This window comes from Tupaia chinensis, unplaced genomic scaffold (genome assembly GCF_000334495.1).
Source record: "Tupaia chinensis unplaced genomic scaffold, TupChi_1.0 Scaffold139927_1, whole genome shotgun sequence".
Classification (NCBI taxonomy): domain Eukaryota; kingdom Metazoa; phylum Chordata; class Mammalia; order Scandentia; family Tupaiidae; genus Tupaia; species Tupaia belangeri.
Genome location: NW_006199806.1, coordinates 206,830 through 221,290, shown reverse-complemented (window position 1 = coordinate 221,290; position 14,461 = coordinate 206,830). Strand labels below are relative to the sequence as shown.

At 41.9% G+C, this 14,461-nt stretch overlaps 1 protein-coding gene across 1 annotated transcript in view; it reads left to right on the top strand.

Annotated features, from left to right (window-relative positions):
- Positions 1 to 14,461, top strand: part of FAM162A (family with sequence similarity 162 member A) — a 29,589-nt gene that overhangs the window by 10,671 nt on the left and 4,457 nt on the right. The window contains exons 2-3 of the mRNA XM_006162357.3: positions 10,491 to 10,613; positions 10,788 to 10,896. Coding sequence (XP_006162419.1) covers positions 10,491 to 10,613; positions 10,788 to 10,896 — 232 coding nt within the window. The remainder of the gene's footprint in view (positions 1 to 10,490; positions 10,614 to 10,787; positions 10,897 to 14,461) is intronic.

Sequence of the window (14,461 nt, the reverse complement as noted above, 5' to 3'; positions counted from 1 at the left end):
GGCAAGAAGAGGCTTGTTTAGCTACTGCACAGCTGCAGTCAGTATCGGAAGCTCACGACTTTATCTCCCGTTTAAAAGAATAAGCAGTCTCCATCAGAGATGCCGCAGTCCGCCTGACCCCCACTTTTCTCTGTCTATAGGTTCTCAGTCCACAGTCCTTCCCCTCGGGGCACGACATCTCTTACATCAAAAAAAAGAACACACAAAGTTGCTCTCAGAATTGTTGCAGACAGGTGATTTGAAGCCATTCAGGTCTGATCATGGAACAGGTCAGAGCAAGTTAATATTTAGGCTAGTTTGTAATTAGTTTTTTTTCCTTTTCCTTTCTTTCTTTCTTTTTTCTTTCCTGTAGGGCACTGTGCTTGCCGGAGAGACAGAGAGAATGTGAGAAATAACTCCCGGGGGTGCGGGGGGTGGCCATGTTGCAATCCCTTATTCTCCATTCTCCTCTTGAGATTTTGAGCACATATACCTGGTGTGTTTTTCAAGCCACCGGGTCTGGAACTAGAACCGCACAGTTAGCCATGTGGTTCCAATGCCTTCACCACCATGCCACAGGCTAGCCTTGTAGTCAGCTTTCAGTTTTGCTCCTGATACGGAAACTAAATCAGTGGTTCTCTATTTTTTTTATTTTTTAGGTTTTTTTGCCATAGGGTGTGTGCACTCAAAGGAGAGAGACAGAAAGAGGTAAAGTGAGAAATCATCCCCCTGGGGGATGACTGTTCCAAGATCCTTTCTCCTCCAGTCTTCTCTCAGTATTTTGGGCATGTGCCCAGTGTGATTTTCAAGCCTCCAAGTCCAGGACTCAAACTGCAGTCAGCTATGTGGGAGTCCAGCACCTTAACCACTATACCACCTGCTGGCCCCTTGTGGTTCTCTCCTGGAAGTGAGCTCTGGGTGGGAATGAGAACTCTAGCTTCCCTAAACAACGTAATTTGTGTCACTTAATCATTCTTCCTCTGGGTCTACTGATCAGTTACAACATTTGACATACAACTTCATGGTAGTTACAAAATTCACTGTTGATTAAATCATGTATTATGCAGACTTGGGCATTCTCAGGATAAGCACGACTCAAATGGACTCTGATTCACAGAAACCTTCGAAGTTCCTTTCTCAGATTTGCCCTTTCCTATTACACCAAACATCATCAAACTAACAGTGGTCTATCTCAATTTTAAAAGGATTTAAATAGGCATTTGTAGGCTAAGTATTTAGATTTTAAAAATCTTTCCATGGGGCATGGGAAAGGAATATTGTCCCAGAAACAGCTGCTGCTTTCAGCCAAGGTCATAGTTGCCTCTGACCTTCTGGAATATTAGGAAAAGAAAATGAGGTGGTTGGACAATCTCACATCAGTGTGGTGGGATCAGCTCTGTAGGCTTTGCTTATTCATTGTGAGATAATCAGACAATGGATGTATTTACCCATGAGGGCCCATGAGGGGCTGTGGAAGAGGGATGTAAAACTTTTTTTCTTTTTTCTTTTTTGGAGAGGTTTTTACTATAGGGTGTATGTGCTTACCAGAAAGACAGAGAGAGACAGTGAGATAGAAAGTGAGAGATCACCCCCTAGCGCAGATGGCCATGCCGCAATCCCTTCTCCATTCTTCTCTTGAGATCTTGGGCACGAACCCACACGCTCCCGGAGTGAGTTTAAGCCACCAGGTCTGGGACTCTAACCGTGGTTCACTACATGGGAATCCAGTGACATAACCATTACACCAACTGCTGGTCCTGAGATATGTAAAATTTTTTAAAAATTTGCCCAAGGGGGATGAGAGGGCTAGACAACCATAGTACAGTTCATACTGCATGTCCACAGGTACTGAGAAATGTAGTGGATACTGCATGTTCTATAAAATCTGAAAGCTGTGTTGTTGTTTTTATTTTTGTTTTTTAAGATGTTTGCCAGAGAGTACATACATTCACAGGAAATAGACAGAGAGAGAAGGAAAGTAAGAAATCATCCCCCCAGGGACCAGCAATTAGCGTAATGGCTATGTCGCTGGACTCTCACGTAGTTGACCGCAGTTCGAGTCCCGGACCTGGCGGCTTAAACTCACTCCGGGCGCGTGTGCATGCGTGCCCAAGATCCCAAGAGGAGAATGGAGAAATCATCCCCCAGAGGCAGTAGCTATGCTGCAGTCCTTTCTCCTCCATTCTCATACTGGGATTTTGGGCACACACATGCGTGGGCTTGGTATGTTTTTCAAGTCACCAGATCTGGAACTTGAACCACAGAGTCAGCCATGTGGGATCCAGATGGCCCTACTTGCATTTTTTACCCCCCCCCCCCATTTATCTTAAAATTTGCATATGGTAAAGCCCTTTGAAATGTACTTTTGTGGGTTTCAACATTTCTTCTAAAGACCCCTTTCTTCTCCAGCTTTCATTGAACCTTCATTTATTGCCACTGAATCCCAGAGATTTGTCATGTTCCAGGTCACATCACTACTGGTTACCTCATGAAGGATCTTAAAAGATTCTGAGAAAGAAGCGTTCTACTTCTCTCCACTGTCCATCATGAGGTTGGAGAAAAGTTTTATGGAAAGGAGGGGGCCACCAAGAAAGAAACCAGTACTTGAACTAACCTTGTTCTGACAGACTCAGAGCAGCCACCAGCTAGCAGTACTGTGTTTAAGGCACTAGTTTCAAATCCTGCATCCCCAAACCAGCATCAGCAGCACCTGGGAAACTGTCAGAAATGCACATTCTCAGGCCCCACTCATACTACTGAATCAGTTGTTGGGGTCCAATAACCAATTGCACAAGTCTTCCAGTTGATTCTGATACACAGTAAGGTCTGAGAACCTCTGCTCTTCGGGCTGACCAGCCCTTTGCCAGGCAGTGCCTTAGAGGCAGCTGTGAGGCTTCATCTTGACTTCCTGAGAGGGCCCTGGGGATGCAGAACTGGTCAGTCAGGGACAGGCTGCAAGTGCAGCCAGAGGGTTAAAGGGCTGTTTTTCTTTGGTTTTGTGTGCTTTTAATTGTGATCCACTAGAGGATGGGAAATTTCTGGATTGGGTATTTCAAGCAATATGTCCTCTCTCTTTGAGATAGAAAAATGTCTTCATGGTATTAAAACTTATGTATGTTATTTTGTTACAATTACAAAATTAAAACAGATTGAATCAAATACTTCCTACTTTTTAGTGATACTGGTTTTTAAAAGTCATTTTTATACCAGTCTGTTATTTCTAATGTTTATTTTATTTGCATATGTTTTAATTGGCATTTATGCTTCAGAGAAGTAAAAATTATTGGCATACAATATGAAGGTGCCATAAGAAAAAGTTGGGAGATACTTTCTGATCCGGGAAAAATCTCTCATGCCTTCAGGTCCCTACCCAGCACCTCTCCCCCCAGGTACCTCGCTGACCTCAGATTTTGCTTCCCTTTCTATTATTCACTGTGTTCCAACCATACTGGTTTTCTCCAGCCGAGAGCCATCTTAAGGGCCCTGAATTTAATATTCTTTTTGTTTGGGGTGTTCTTCCATCAGGTATTTGCATAGCTCCCCCATTCCTTCACAAGTGACATTTGTTTATTTAGGTTTTTGCTATAAAACATGTGGGCTCACTAACAAGTGACAGAGAAAGTGAGAAATCACATTCCCCCCACCCGCCAGGAAGGAAGGCCACGTTGCAATCTTCTCCATTCTCATCTTGGGATTTTGGACATCAAACATGTGCACCTGATGTGATTTTCAAGTCACTGGGTCTGTGGTTGGCCATGTGGCAATCTAGCACCTTAACCACCACACCACCTGCCATAGGGTGTTTGAGCTCACTAGAGATAGACTGAGAGGGAAAATGAGAAATCACCCCCCAGGGGCAATAGCCATGCCACAATCCCTTTACCATTCTTGTCTTGGGATTTTGGGTGCACACACATGTGTGGCGATTTTCAAGCCACCAGGTCCAGAGCTCGAACTGCTGTTGACTGTGGGAGTTCTGCACTTCAACTACCATGTCACCTGTTGGCCCTAACACAAGTGACATTCTTAAAAGGAACTTTCCCTGACTATCAAAAATTTCACATACACCTCATTCTAAATACACACTTTGTGCCCATTCTTGTTTTTCTCTGACATTGAATGAGAGAGAGAGAGGTGTGTGTTGTGTGTATACCTGTGTGTATATATATTCAGAAGTGTATTTATCTATATGTATGTATATGTGCGTGAGTATATATCCACATCTCTTGTCAGAATGTACTCTCTACTGGCACACATTTTTGTTTTGTGTATTGCAGAAAACAATGCCAACACATAGTAGGTATGCAGTTATTATTTATTGAATGAATGAATAAGTACCTCCAAACGTGTTTTTGTGACTGCCTGTGAGTAGTTGTACAAGTTAGCATTTTTTACTTAATCATTATTACCCCAGCTGAGCTGAGAAGCAGCTTCTGTTTTCCTAAACTGCGCTGTTCTGCTCTGTTTTCCTAAACTGCTTCTGTTTTAATTAAGAGGGATGGGGAAGCTATCTAGGGAAATAATAATTGAATCTTTTTCTGTTTTCTGTCTGGAGAGCAAAGTCCTCCAGCTTGCTGCCCATTTATCTTGTCCTTGTTCCTTTCTGTCTAAGCACCTGCCAGAGAAGAGGACTGAGATAGCATGGGGAGAGATGAGGCCTTGTAGATCACATTAAACCAGTGGTTCTCTGGGGAAGATGAAAAAAAGCTGAAGGTGGATGGTAGTAATGGTTGCACAACAGGGAAAATGTACATAATGCCACTGAATTGTACACCTATGGATAGTTAAAATGATAAATCTTAATTTTTACCATAATTTAGAAAAAAATTCATAATGGCCCTCAAAATGTAGACCTAAACCAGGAGTAGCAGCATCACCAAGGAGCATGTGAGTGATACGTTATAATGTTTGTAATAGAAGTTCCCAGACTCTATCCAGAACTAGTCATTATGGAGCTGAAGGTGGGTGGGCCAGTGATTTGTGTTTTAACAAGGCATTCAGCAGATTCTCATTCTGGTGTGCACTGAAGTTTCAGAATCATGCATTAAATAATTTTTCTTAATCCTGAGAGTTATGAAACACCATTGACAAGTTCTATAAGCTTTTCTTGTGCCCTCATAACTCCATAATTACCTTTTGTCAGAAATTCTGGCCACCTTAGTGGTAAAATTGAGAAGTGTTCAAGAGTGTTTTGAAGACCAGTGGTAAAATTTAAGCAGTGTTTCAAAAAAAGAGCTTACCATTTAGAGTGCTTGTTGTGTTTCAAGCATCTTACCAGGTGTTTCCATGTCTATTTTTCTATTTAATCCTCAAACCAGCCTTGGTGAAGTAAATACTACATTACTCACATTTAAAATGTGGTTTCAGGGCCAGCAGGTGATGTGGAGGTTAAGCTGACTGGATCCCGCATATACTAACTAAGAGGTTCAAGTCTCAGAGTTAGCAGCTCGAAAATTACACTAGGTGTGTGTGCATGTATCCCCAAATCCTGAGAAAATAGAGGAGTTGTGATGTAGCCATCCCTCGGGGGGGGGGGCAGGGAGGGTATATGAGTTCTCACTTTTCCTCTTTATTTCTCTTTCTATCACTGGCAAGCACACATACCCTATACCAAACTCAACATTTGAAAATGAATAAGTAAAATGAGGAAACAAGCTGAAAGCATTAGTAACGTGTTCTTTTCTCATAGTGTATACTTGTGACTAGGTGGCGCCGATGCTGTGGTTACTTGGAATCAGAATTAATTTATTAAATATATTATTTGAAAAATAATAACTGTTCACTGAAAAGGCTTGGAGAAAATGACAAACCCATGATAGTCTCTCAGAGAGATATCTAAAACCATTTCCTCTTTAAAGGAAGCAGGGCTCTTTGAAGGAATTTGTGATTCCAGGTTGGGCAAGAAGCATTCAAAATGAGTCTGGAACATCTTGTCAGAAGATAAAAAAGCTATTGGGTGGCTCTTTGGCTTGGTGGTTAAGAGGGCCGGATTCCACATGGCCAACTAAGTGGTTCAAATCCTGGACCTGGCAGCTTGAAGAACATAATGGGCGTGTGTGCCCAAAATCCGAACAAGGTGGAGAACTGGAGGAGGAATTGTGGTATGACCACACCCCACTAGGAAGTGCTTTCTCCTTTTCACTTGTTCTGTCTCCCTCTGGTGAGTGCAAGTATGCTTTGGCAAAAAAAATTTTTTTTAAAAGACAGTAAACTATCAGTGACCCATGAGCATTGTTGAAAGGTTTCTGGAGCTAACTTAGGTTCCCAGTGACTAAAGATGGGAGCATTTGAACATTGACACAACAGGTCTGGCCCTTGTAGCCTAGTGGTTAAGGGAGTCAGAACCCCTATGGCTGACCATGGTTCCGATCTTGGCCTCAGCAGCTTGGAAACCATGCCAGATGTGTGAGCATACATGCTCAAAATCCCTACAGGATGGAAAAATGCAGGAGGTGTTACAGTGTGGCTACACTTCACTGGGGGAGGGGAAGGTTGCTCTTTTCTCCCCTCCACTCCTGTTAAAAAAAAAAATCTATTGATGGGACCAGTGGATGGTGTGGTGGTTATGTCGCTAGTCTCCCACATGGCTGATTACAGTTCGAGTCCCAGACCCGGTAACTTCAAGATCAAGCCAGGCATGTGTGCCCAGGAAGGATCCTGGTAGGAGAATGGAGGAGAAGGGATTGTGGTGTGGCCATCATCCCGTGGGGGTGGGGGAGGTTGATTTCTTACTTCCCCTTTCACTTTTCTGTCTCTCTCTCTCTGGTGAGTGCAAGCACCCTAAGATATAAACCTCTCAAAAAGAAATACACACACACACACACACACACACACACACACACATATATAGACAAGATATAAAGGATTTGAACAGCACCATGAGATGCAATTAGCAGAATTTTAAATGACAGAAATAATGGGACTAATGACTTAATTTTTTCAATGAATGATAGAAACATTAAAAATAAGGCCCAAACACAGTAGTGTGCTCTGGATGCTGCAGGATAAGCTGGGCCATATGTGTGACCTGGATGCAATTACTGGCCCAATCTAAATAGGTGGGCATGACAGCGCCTGCTTTTATCCAGCTATGGTAGGCTTAGGTAGGAGGATGGGGAACTTGTGGCCAGCATGAGCAACATAGCAAGACTGTCTGCAAGAGCTAGGCACTGTGACACATTGCTGTTGTCCTAGCTACTTAGGAGGCCGAGGCAGAAGGGCCCTGTCTAAGACCCTGACTTAAAACAACAACAAACTACACACATGCAAATTTAAAAAGGATAGGAGAAAAAAGGAACTCAGGAAGCATCAACAGTATTCAATGTGTGCACCTGTTTAGAATAAACCAACTAAAAATAAAACTTGAGGAACTGAATCTTTTAAACTTTATTCATATCTTTCATGAGAGAGGCAGGCAGGCAGGTGAGACCCGAGACAGGGTCTTTTCATGCTTCAATCCTCCCTGAAGCTTCCCAGCCAGCTGGGACCACAGGCATGTGTAGGAGCACCTCGTGAGTTTAGGTCCACCTGGTATCTCAACCCACGTGGCCCGGCATCACACACCAGCACTCTCCCACCTGTACCACCACAGCTGGGCCAGATATTGTAATCTTTAGTTTGTTTGTTTTTGTTGAGGTTTTTGCCTTAGGGCATGTGCACTCATGTGAGAGAGAGAGAGACAGACAGACAGACAGTGATAGGGAAAGTGAGAATCACCCCCCGAGGGGATGGCCATGCTGCAATCCCTTCTCCATTCTGCCAGGATCTTGGGCATGCAAACACACGCACCTGGCGTGATTTTCAAGCCACCAGGTCTGAGACTTGAACCACGATTGGCCATGTGGAAGTCCAGCGACATAATTGCTATGCCATCTGCTCGTCCCAATGTTGTAATCTTAATATGGTATGATCACCATACACTGATGTTAGGAAATACTTTTTAGTTATATTAATAATCATCTGGATATAATTTTGAAAAGTTATTTTGAGATCTATACTGAAGTATTTATAGATATACTGCTCTAATGTTTTGGATTTGCTTTAAGAAATCCAGTAGGGGGTAGAAAGTGGGTAGAGCTTAGATGAAGCAATATTTATTGGCCATGTATTGATAATTATTGAAACTGGGTAGTGAATATGTAACAGTTGGTAATACTATCTGTATGTTCTTTGAATTTTAAAAATAAACATTTTTATATATAGTTTAAATATATATTTAAGTGTAAATAAAATAGTTTTACATATAATTCATAACTATATCTAAAGCTGAATTTTTTCTTTTTAAATGACGGAGCCTTACTATATGACAATTCTCTTGCCTTAGCCTCCTGAGCAGCTGGGATCACAGCCACATACGACTGTGCCACATTTAGGTTGGGCTAGTAACCAGTCCCAGCTCTCCTATGTGGCCCTGGCCTGCAGAGCAGTGCCTTAGCACATGCCGCCATGGCTGGGCTTAAAGTTGATTTCCAATTGGAGCATTATAGCTTGGAAAGAGCAATGCTTTCTAGAGCCATGTGGTAGCCATTGTAGCCCCCCCATTCAGAGTTTATCAGAGTAGGATTGGCAGCTTGGTGTATCCCTTCAGGGAGGTTACTAATCTTTACCTGAATGGTCCAGGTGCCATGATCTATAATATTGCCACCAGAGTCATTAATATGAGAAGACACATGTGAAAAGTAACTTACATAAAATTTATAGCTGATAAAATTATGTTGTAAATTTCTAGTTTCCTAATCAGCGAAACATGTATATTTTAGCAGCATCAAATGTAACACCTTAAGTGTAGTGTATGTATTGTACATATAGTATATTTTCAAAATGAGCTAATTTTTATAAACAAAAGGTATAGTTACAGGCATATATTTTAAGAAAACATCACATTTCTTTTTTTTTTAGTTTTTATTTTTATTTTTTTTTTTTTTTGCTATAGGGCATGTGCGCTCGCCAGAAAAACAGAGAGACAGAGAGACAGAAAGCAAGAAATCATCCCCCACGGGGGATGGCCACGCCACAATTCCTTCTCCTCCATTCTCCTCTCGGGATCTTGGGCACGCATGCACAAACCCCCAGTGTGAGTTTAAGCCACCAGATCCAGGACTCGAACCACAGTCAGCTACATGGGAGTCCAGCAACATAGCCATTACATCAACTGCTGGTCCCTACATCATGTCTCTTTTTTTTTTCTTTTATTTCTTTTTACATTTTTCCACAAACATTTACTTTACATATCAAAAAAAAATTTGCTCATACTCCATAGTTCCTGACAGTTAATAAACAACTTTCAAATTTTCAAAATACTGAATTTTTTTAAAGAATTATTTATTTAATTTTATTTATTCATTCATTTTATTTATTTATTTTAATTTGATCAGAAAGACACAGAGAGAGTGAAAGAGGGAAAGTGAGAAAGCAAGCTGCCAGGTCTGAGATTCGAACCATGGTTGGCCATGTGGGAATCCAGCGCCCTTATCCACCACGCCACTTGCCGGCCCCATAAAATACTGAATTTTAAAAATAATATTCAAAATATTTCTTATAATTTTGTATAATTTTGTTTGCGACTCTATAACAGAGACAGCATGGTTTTAAATATTTTTGAGAAAATATTTACATGTCGAAAAGCAAATGCCCAGCATACAAGTCACACATAAATCTTCCCAATTCAGCTCTGCCTACCAACCATTCTGTGATATACCATCTACTGGCAAAGATCAGTCTTTTTTTCTTCCTTCGTCTTTCTCAAGATAATCCTCTGGTGTGGTTGCCCTTTTGCAATCTTTACTGATTACATTGCTGGGCTGGTAAAGTCCAGGTTATTTTATGTTATAGATTCTTTCATATATCTTCTCTAATCCTCTCTGCCAGGCAGAACTATTTATGGTGCCAGGCCATCTTTCTAAGAGCTTCTGTTGGCTTACCCGAGATCCACCTTAGTTCCATAGTTCCCTGATTAATCTTCAGATATGACATTCCAGTCAAAGCCCTGTCCAATAATGAGTATTTCCAATTTCTGATTCAATGCAACAAGCATTATTGAACTTATGCAAATGACCCTCTGCCACAAAATAAGAATACTCCCAAATATTTTCCAATTCCAGAGGGGTCAGGAAGGAAGAAAAGTTAGCTTCCCTGAACAGGCCAGAACACACCTCTGCTTTAAAATGGTTTCTTGTCTTGGGACCAGCAGTTAGCATAATGGATATGTCGCTGGACTCCCATGTAGTCGACCGCGGTTGTGTCCCAGACCTGGTGGCTTGAACTCACGCCGGGTGCGTGTGCGTGAGTGCCCAAGATCCCAGGAGGAGAATGGAGGAGAAGGGATTGATGCGTGGCCATCCCCCATGGGGGGTGATTTCTCGCTTTCTGTCTCTATGGCGAGCGCACGTGCCCTATAGCAAAAACCTCTCCAAATAAATTAATTAATTAAATAAAACGACTTCTTGTCTGAATATTTCAGGAGTCTTGACATCATGTTTCTTTTGTTTGAAATGTTTTCCTCTCTTTTCTAGGAAGTTGTTTTAGGCTATGTGAAAGAGATGCTTCCTTATCTCTAAGGCTTACCAGAAACTCTAATTTGAAGACAGTGAGTGGATTTTGCACCAAACCACAGGAAAATCCAAAAGCACCATCCCGTAAGTTTTTGTTGGTTTTTCAAGTTATGGAGAGGTAGCTTCCAAAGAGTAGGATAACTTTGGGATGAAAGAATCTAAAGGAGAGGCTGTCACAGGGTTCCTTATATTATACCCAATGATGTAGAGAGAGTCATAATCTTATGTAAGTAAGACTTCTTGTCTGGTTTTTCTCAGACACTTACAGCCACAGAGTGCCATTACACAAACCTACAGATTGGGAGAAGAAGATTTTGATTTGGTCAGGTCGTTTCAAAAAGGAAGATGAAATCCCGGAGACTATCACGTAAGTGCTGAACTTAGGCTTGTAAAGCAGCTTTCATTTCTCACTGATCTGTTTTAAGAGAAAAGCAGTTACTCTGACTTCTGATTATTTAAAAGTTTTCAACCAAATTTGAAAACATTTTTTCACCTCTCCAAATGTTCATCTTTGGCAAGTGCCTGGAATAAAGACAATGCTGGAAAACCTGTGTCTTACCATTGGTATGTTATATAATAACTAGTGAAGAGCTGTCGGGTACTCTGAAGTCAGTATCAATTGATTTCATCTCCTACCTACAGAAATGTGACAAAACAGTGATGTTCAATTAGGTGCCAGTGACATAACTATATTCTACGAAATCCACTCCAGTATTCAACCTTAGGCATAAGAATATTTAAATGCACGGGCTGGCCCTGTAACTCAGAGATTAACCACTGCGCTTAGAAAACCAGATCCCATACAGCAGTCAGTGGTTCAAATTCCAGCCCTGGCACCCCTGATAGTCATGCTGAGTGAGTGTGTGTGCCCAGCATCCTGATGGGATGTAGAAATTAAGAATTCCCACATGACTACATTCTATGACCCTCCATGAGGGCACTTTTTCTTATGAGTGTACATACTCTCTGGAAATGAAAAAAAATGTGTTGAAATGTAACATTCTGAGGTTTAAGAGGGATTGTTCCCTCTCACTAGCTTCCTTAACCTAGCTTTGGCTGAGATCTTGAGACTTTTCAGAGCTTGTAGGTGATAAGTATAAGTTCTTCAACCCATCGTTTCCACCCTCAACACTACTGATACTTTGGGCTGGATAATTCTTTGTTGTAGGGAGATGTCCGTGTACTGTAGAATATTTAGCAATAGCCCTGTCCTCTGTCTGTAGGTGGCAGTAACACTCCCTCAGTGGTGACAGTCAGAACTATCTCCAGACTTTGTCAAATGTCTCTGAGGTTGCAAAATTCCTTCTGTTTATGAGCTAGTGCTCTGGCCCCATGCTAAAGACCTTGGCCAAGAGGGATCCTCAGAAACATGCCATCTTCTCTGACGGATATTACCAAATTCAGACAGGAACTTTGGACAAAGCTGTTGGAAGTTTTCTCTCTCCAAGAAACTGTTGCATTTCAAGTCATGATGGAAAAAGAGCTGGGTATATTGAGGGTGTCTTTCCCATGAAGATGAGTAGTATTTGCTTTGTTTACAACAGCTTTAAGAGAGCCCTTCTGCCTCTGTCTGTCAAATTAGATAGCACAGAGACCAGATAGCACGGCAGATTGTGTAATGGTTACATCACTGGACTCCCATATAGTTGACCGCAGTTCATGTCCTGGACCCAGTGGCTCGAGACTCACACTGGCTACACATGCCTGTGTACTCAGGATCCCAAGAGGAGAATGGAGGAGAGGGGACTGCAGTGTGGCCATCTCCCCAGAGGGATGATTTCTCACTTTCTGTCTCTGTGGTGAGTGCATGCACCCTTTAGCAAAAATAGGAGAAATTTTTGCTATCAGGTGTATGCGCTCACCAGAGAGACAGAAAGTTAGAAATCACCCCCCTTCTTAGGGGGGATGGCCATGCCACAAAACATTCTCCTCCATTATCCTCTCAGGATTTTGGGCACGGACACACACATGCCTGCCATGAGTTTCAAGGGACTCAAACCGTAGTTGACCATGTGGGAGTCCAATGATATAACCACTACACCATCTGCTGGTCCCATGCACTCCAGTTTTTAAATGTTTCTTTACATTTAAAATGGATCACTTTTCATGAGAATCACAGCACTTCAGTTAGAAATGCCAGCTCACATAAGATAGCGTCCATGCAGGTCATTTGTGGTTGGTGGGATTGCAGACACTCTGAGCATTTGTCCCTGGTTCCTTCCACCCTGCAGGCCAGCTCCAATGTCTGGAGGACCACACACATTGCTGCCTGTCGGGTCTCACTCTTACATCACACTGTCCATGCTCTCAGGGTCCTCTTCCTATCCACCTGCAGCATCCCAGACCTGGACTTCTTTCAAGCTTGTCTTCAGAGCCATTTCCTCCCAATTTTAAAAATAATGTATGTTAAGTATCTGGGGGAAGAAAGCACTCCAAGCCCATCACATAGAGACAGTCATTTCCTATTTACTCCTTTATGGAAGAGGCCAGAGGTTCTTATCTTGGGCGCCAGTCGGACTTCATAGTCCCTGCCTTGAGACTCTACCAGGCACCCAAGTAATAGAACCGCAGCCCACTGCCTACCCACACAATCACTGACATAGAGTAGTCTTCTCTTTAGATTCCTCCATGTTGGACTCTTAGCTTTCATATAAGAATGATGGTCTGACCCTCAGCTTTCTGTTACGGTACCCGAATGTGTACAGTGAACAGGTCAAAAGAGATACATTTAAGGTATCTGCAATCTCAAGTTCACTGTCACTTAATTTTAGCAAAACATTAGTTAAAAGATACATTAGGGGAACATTGCTTAAAGGATCTTTCTGCTATTTCAGATATCCTCAAATCTATTTCTGTTTGAAGACAGAATAAAAGGCATATAGAGCTGGGTATATAGAGCCATTGTTTAACTCTCTCCCATAGTTGCCCTTTCTGAATTATGCTTTGTGTTGAATCTTATGAAGCTCATAGCCATATCTGTTGTCAGGGTGTTGTTCAGTCATTGTATCACATAATGCCTTCTTCATAAGAACCACAGGGAGAAATAGCTACCCATTTCACTTCTAGCACTGGCTGTTAGAAATCAGTGTCTTGTCATATTAATGACTCTGGTGGCCACATTATATATCGTGGTACCTGGTCTGTTTGGGTATATTAGCAACCTCTGAGAAGGGATAAACCAAAGTTGTGAACCTCCATAGCAGTGTAGATTAATATGCCTTGCCCTGTGACCCGCAAATGGCATTAATAGTCATGTTGCTGGACTCCCACATAGTCAACCTTGGTTCAAGTTCCGGACTGGTGACTTCAAACTCATGCCTGGCGTGTGTGTGTGTGTGTGCCCAAGATCCTAAGAGGAGTCTGGAGGAGGAGGGATTGTGGCATGGCCATCCATCCTGGGGGGTGATTTCTCACTTTCTTTCTCTCTGTCTCTCTCTCTCGTGAGTGAACATGCCCTATAGGAAAAATTTCTCTTTACCAAATATATATATATGTACATATATACACATATATACACACATGTGTACATATATACATACATATACATACATGCTTTGCCTTTTGTCTGCTTGTTTTGTTCCTGGTTCTACTTGGTCTTCATACTGTATTTCTTTTAAACTACTTTAAATATGTGCTATTTTGTTGTATTTTATATACAAATAAAATGAATTTTAGGAATGTCCCTTCCTCCCCAAAGTCTTTTTTTTTTTTTTAATTTTTATTTTCTACCTTAATTCAGTATACACCATCACAACCCACCAATAAATTTTCCATCCAAAATACACTGTGTACTGGTTCAATCAAGCACATCAACATACATGTTCTCAGCAAGTAATTTTCCAATTCTTACATCCTGCATACCTTGCCCTTTGTCTTGCCATCCCTGATTCCCCATCCCCCACCCTCTGCCATGTCCCATCTTCCTCCTCCAT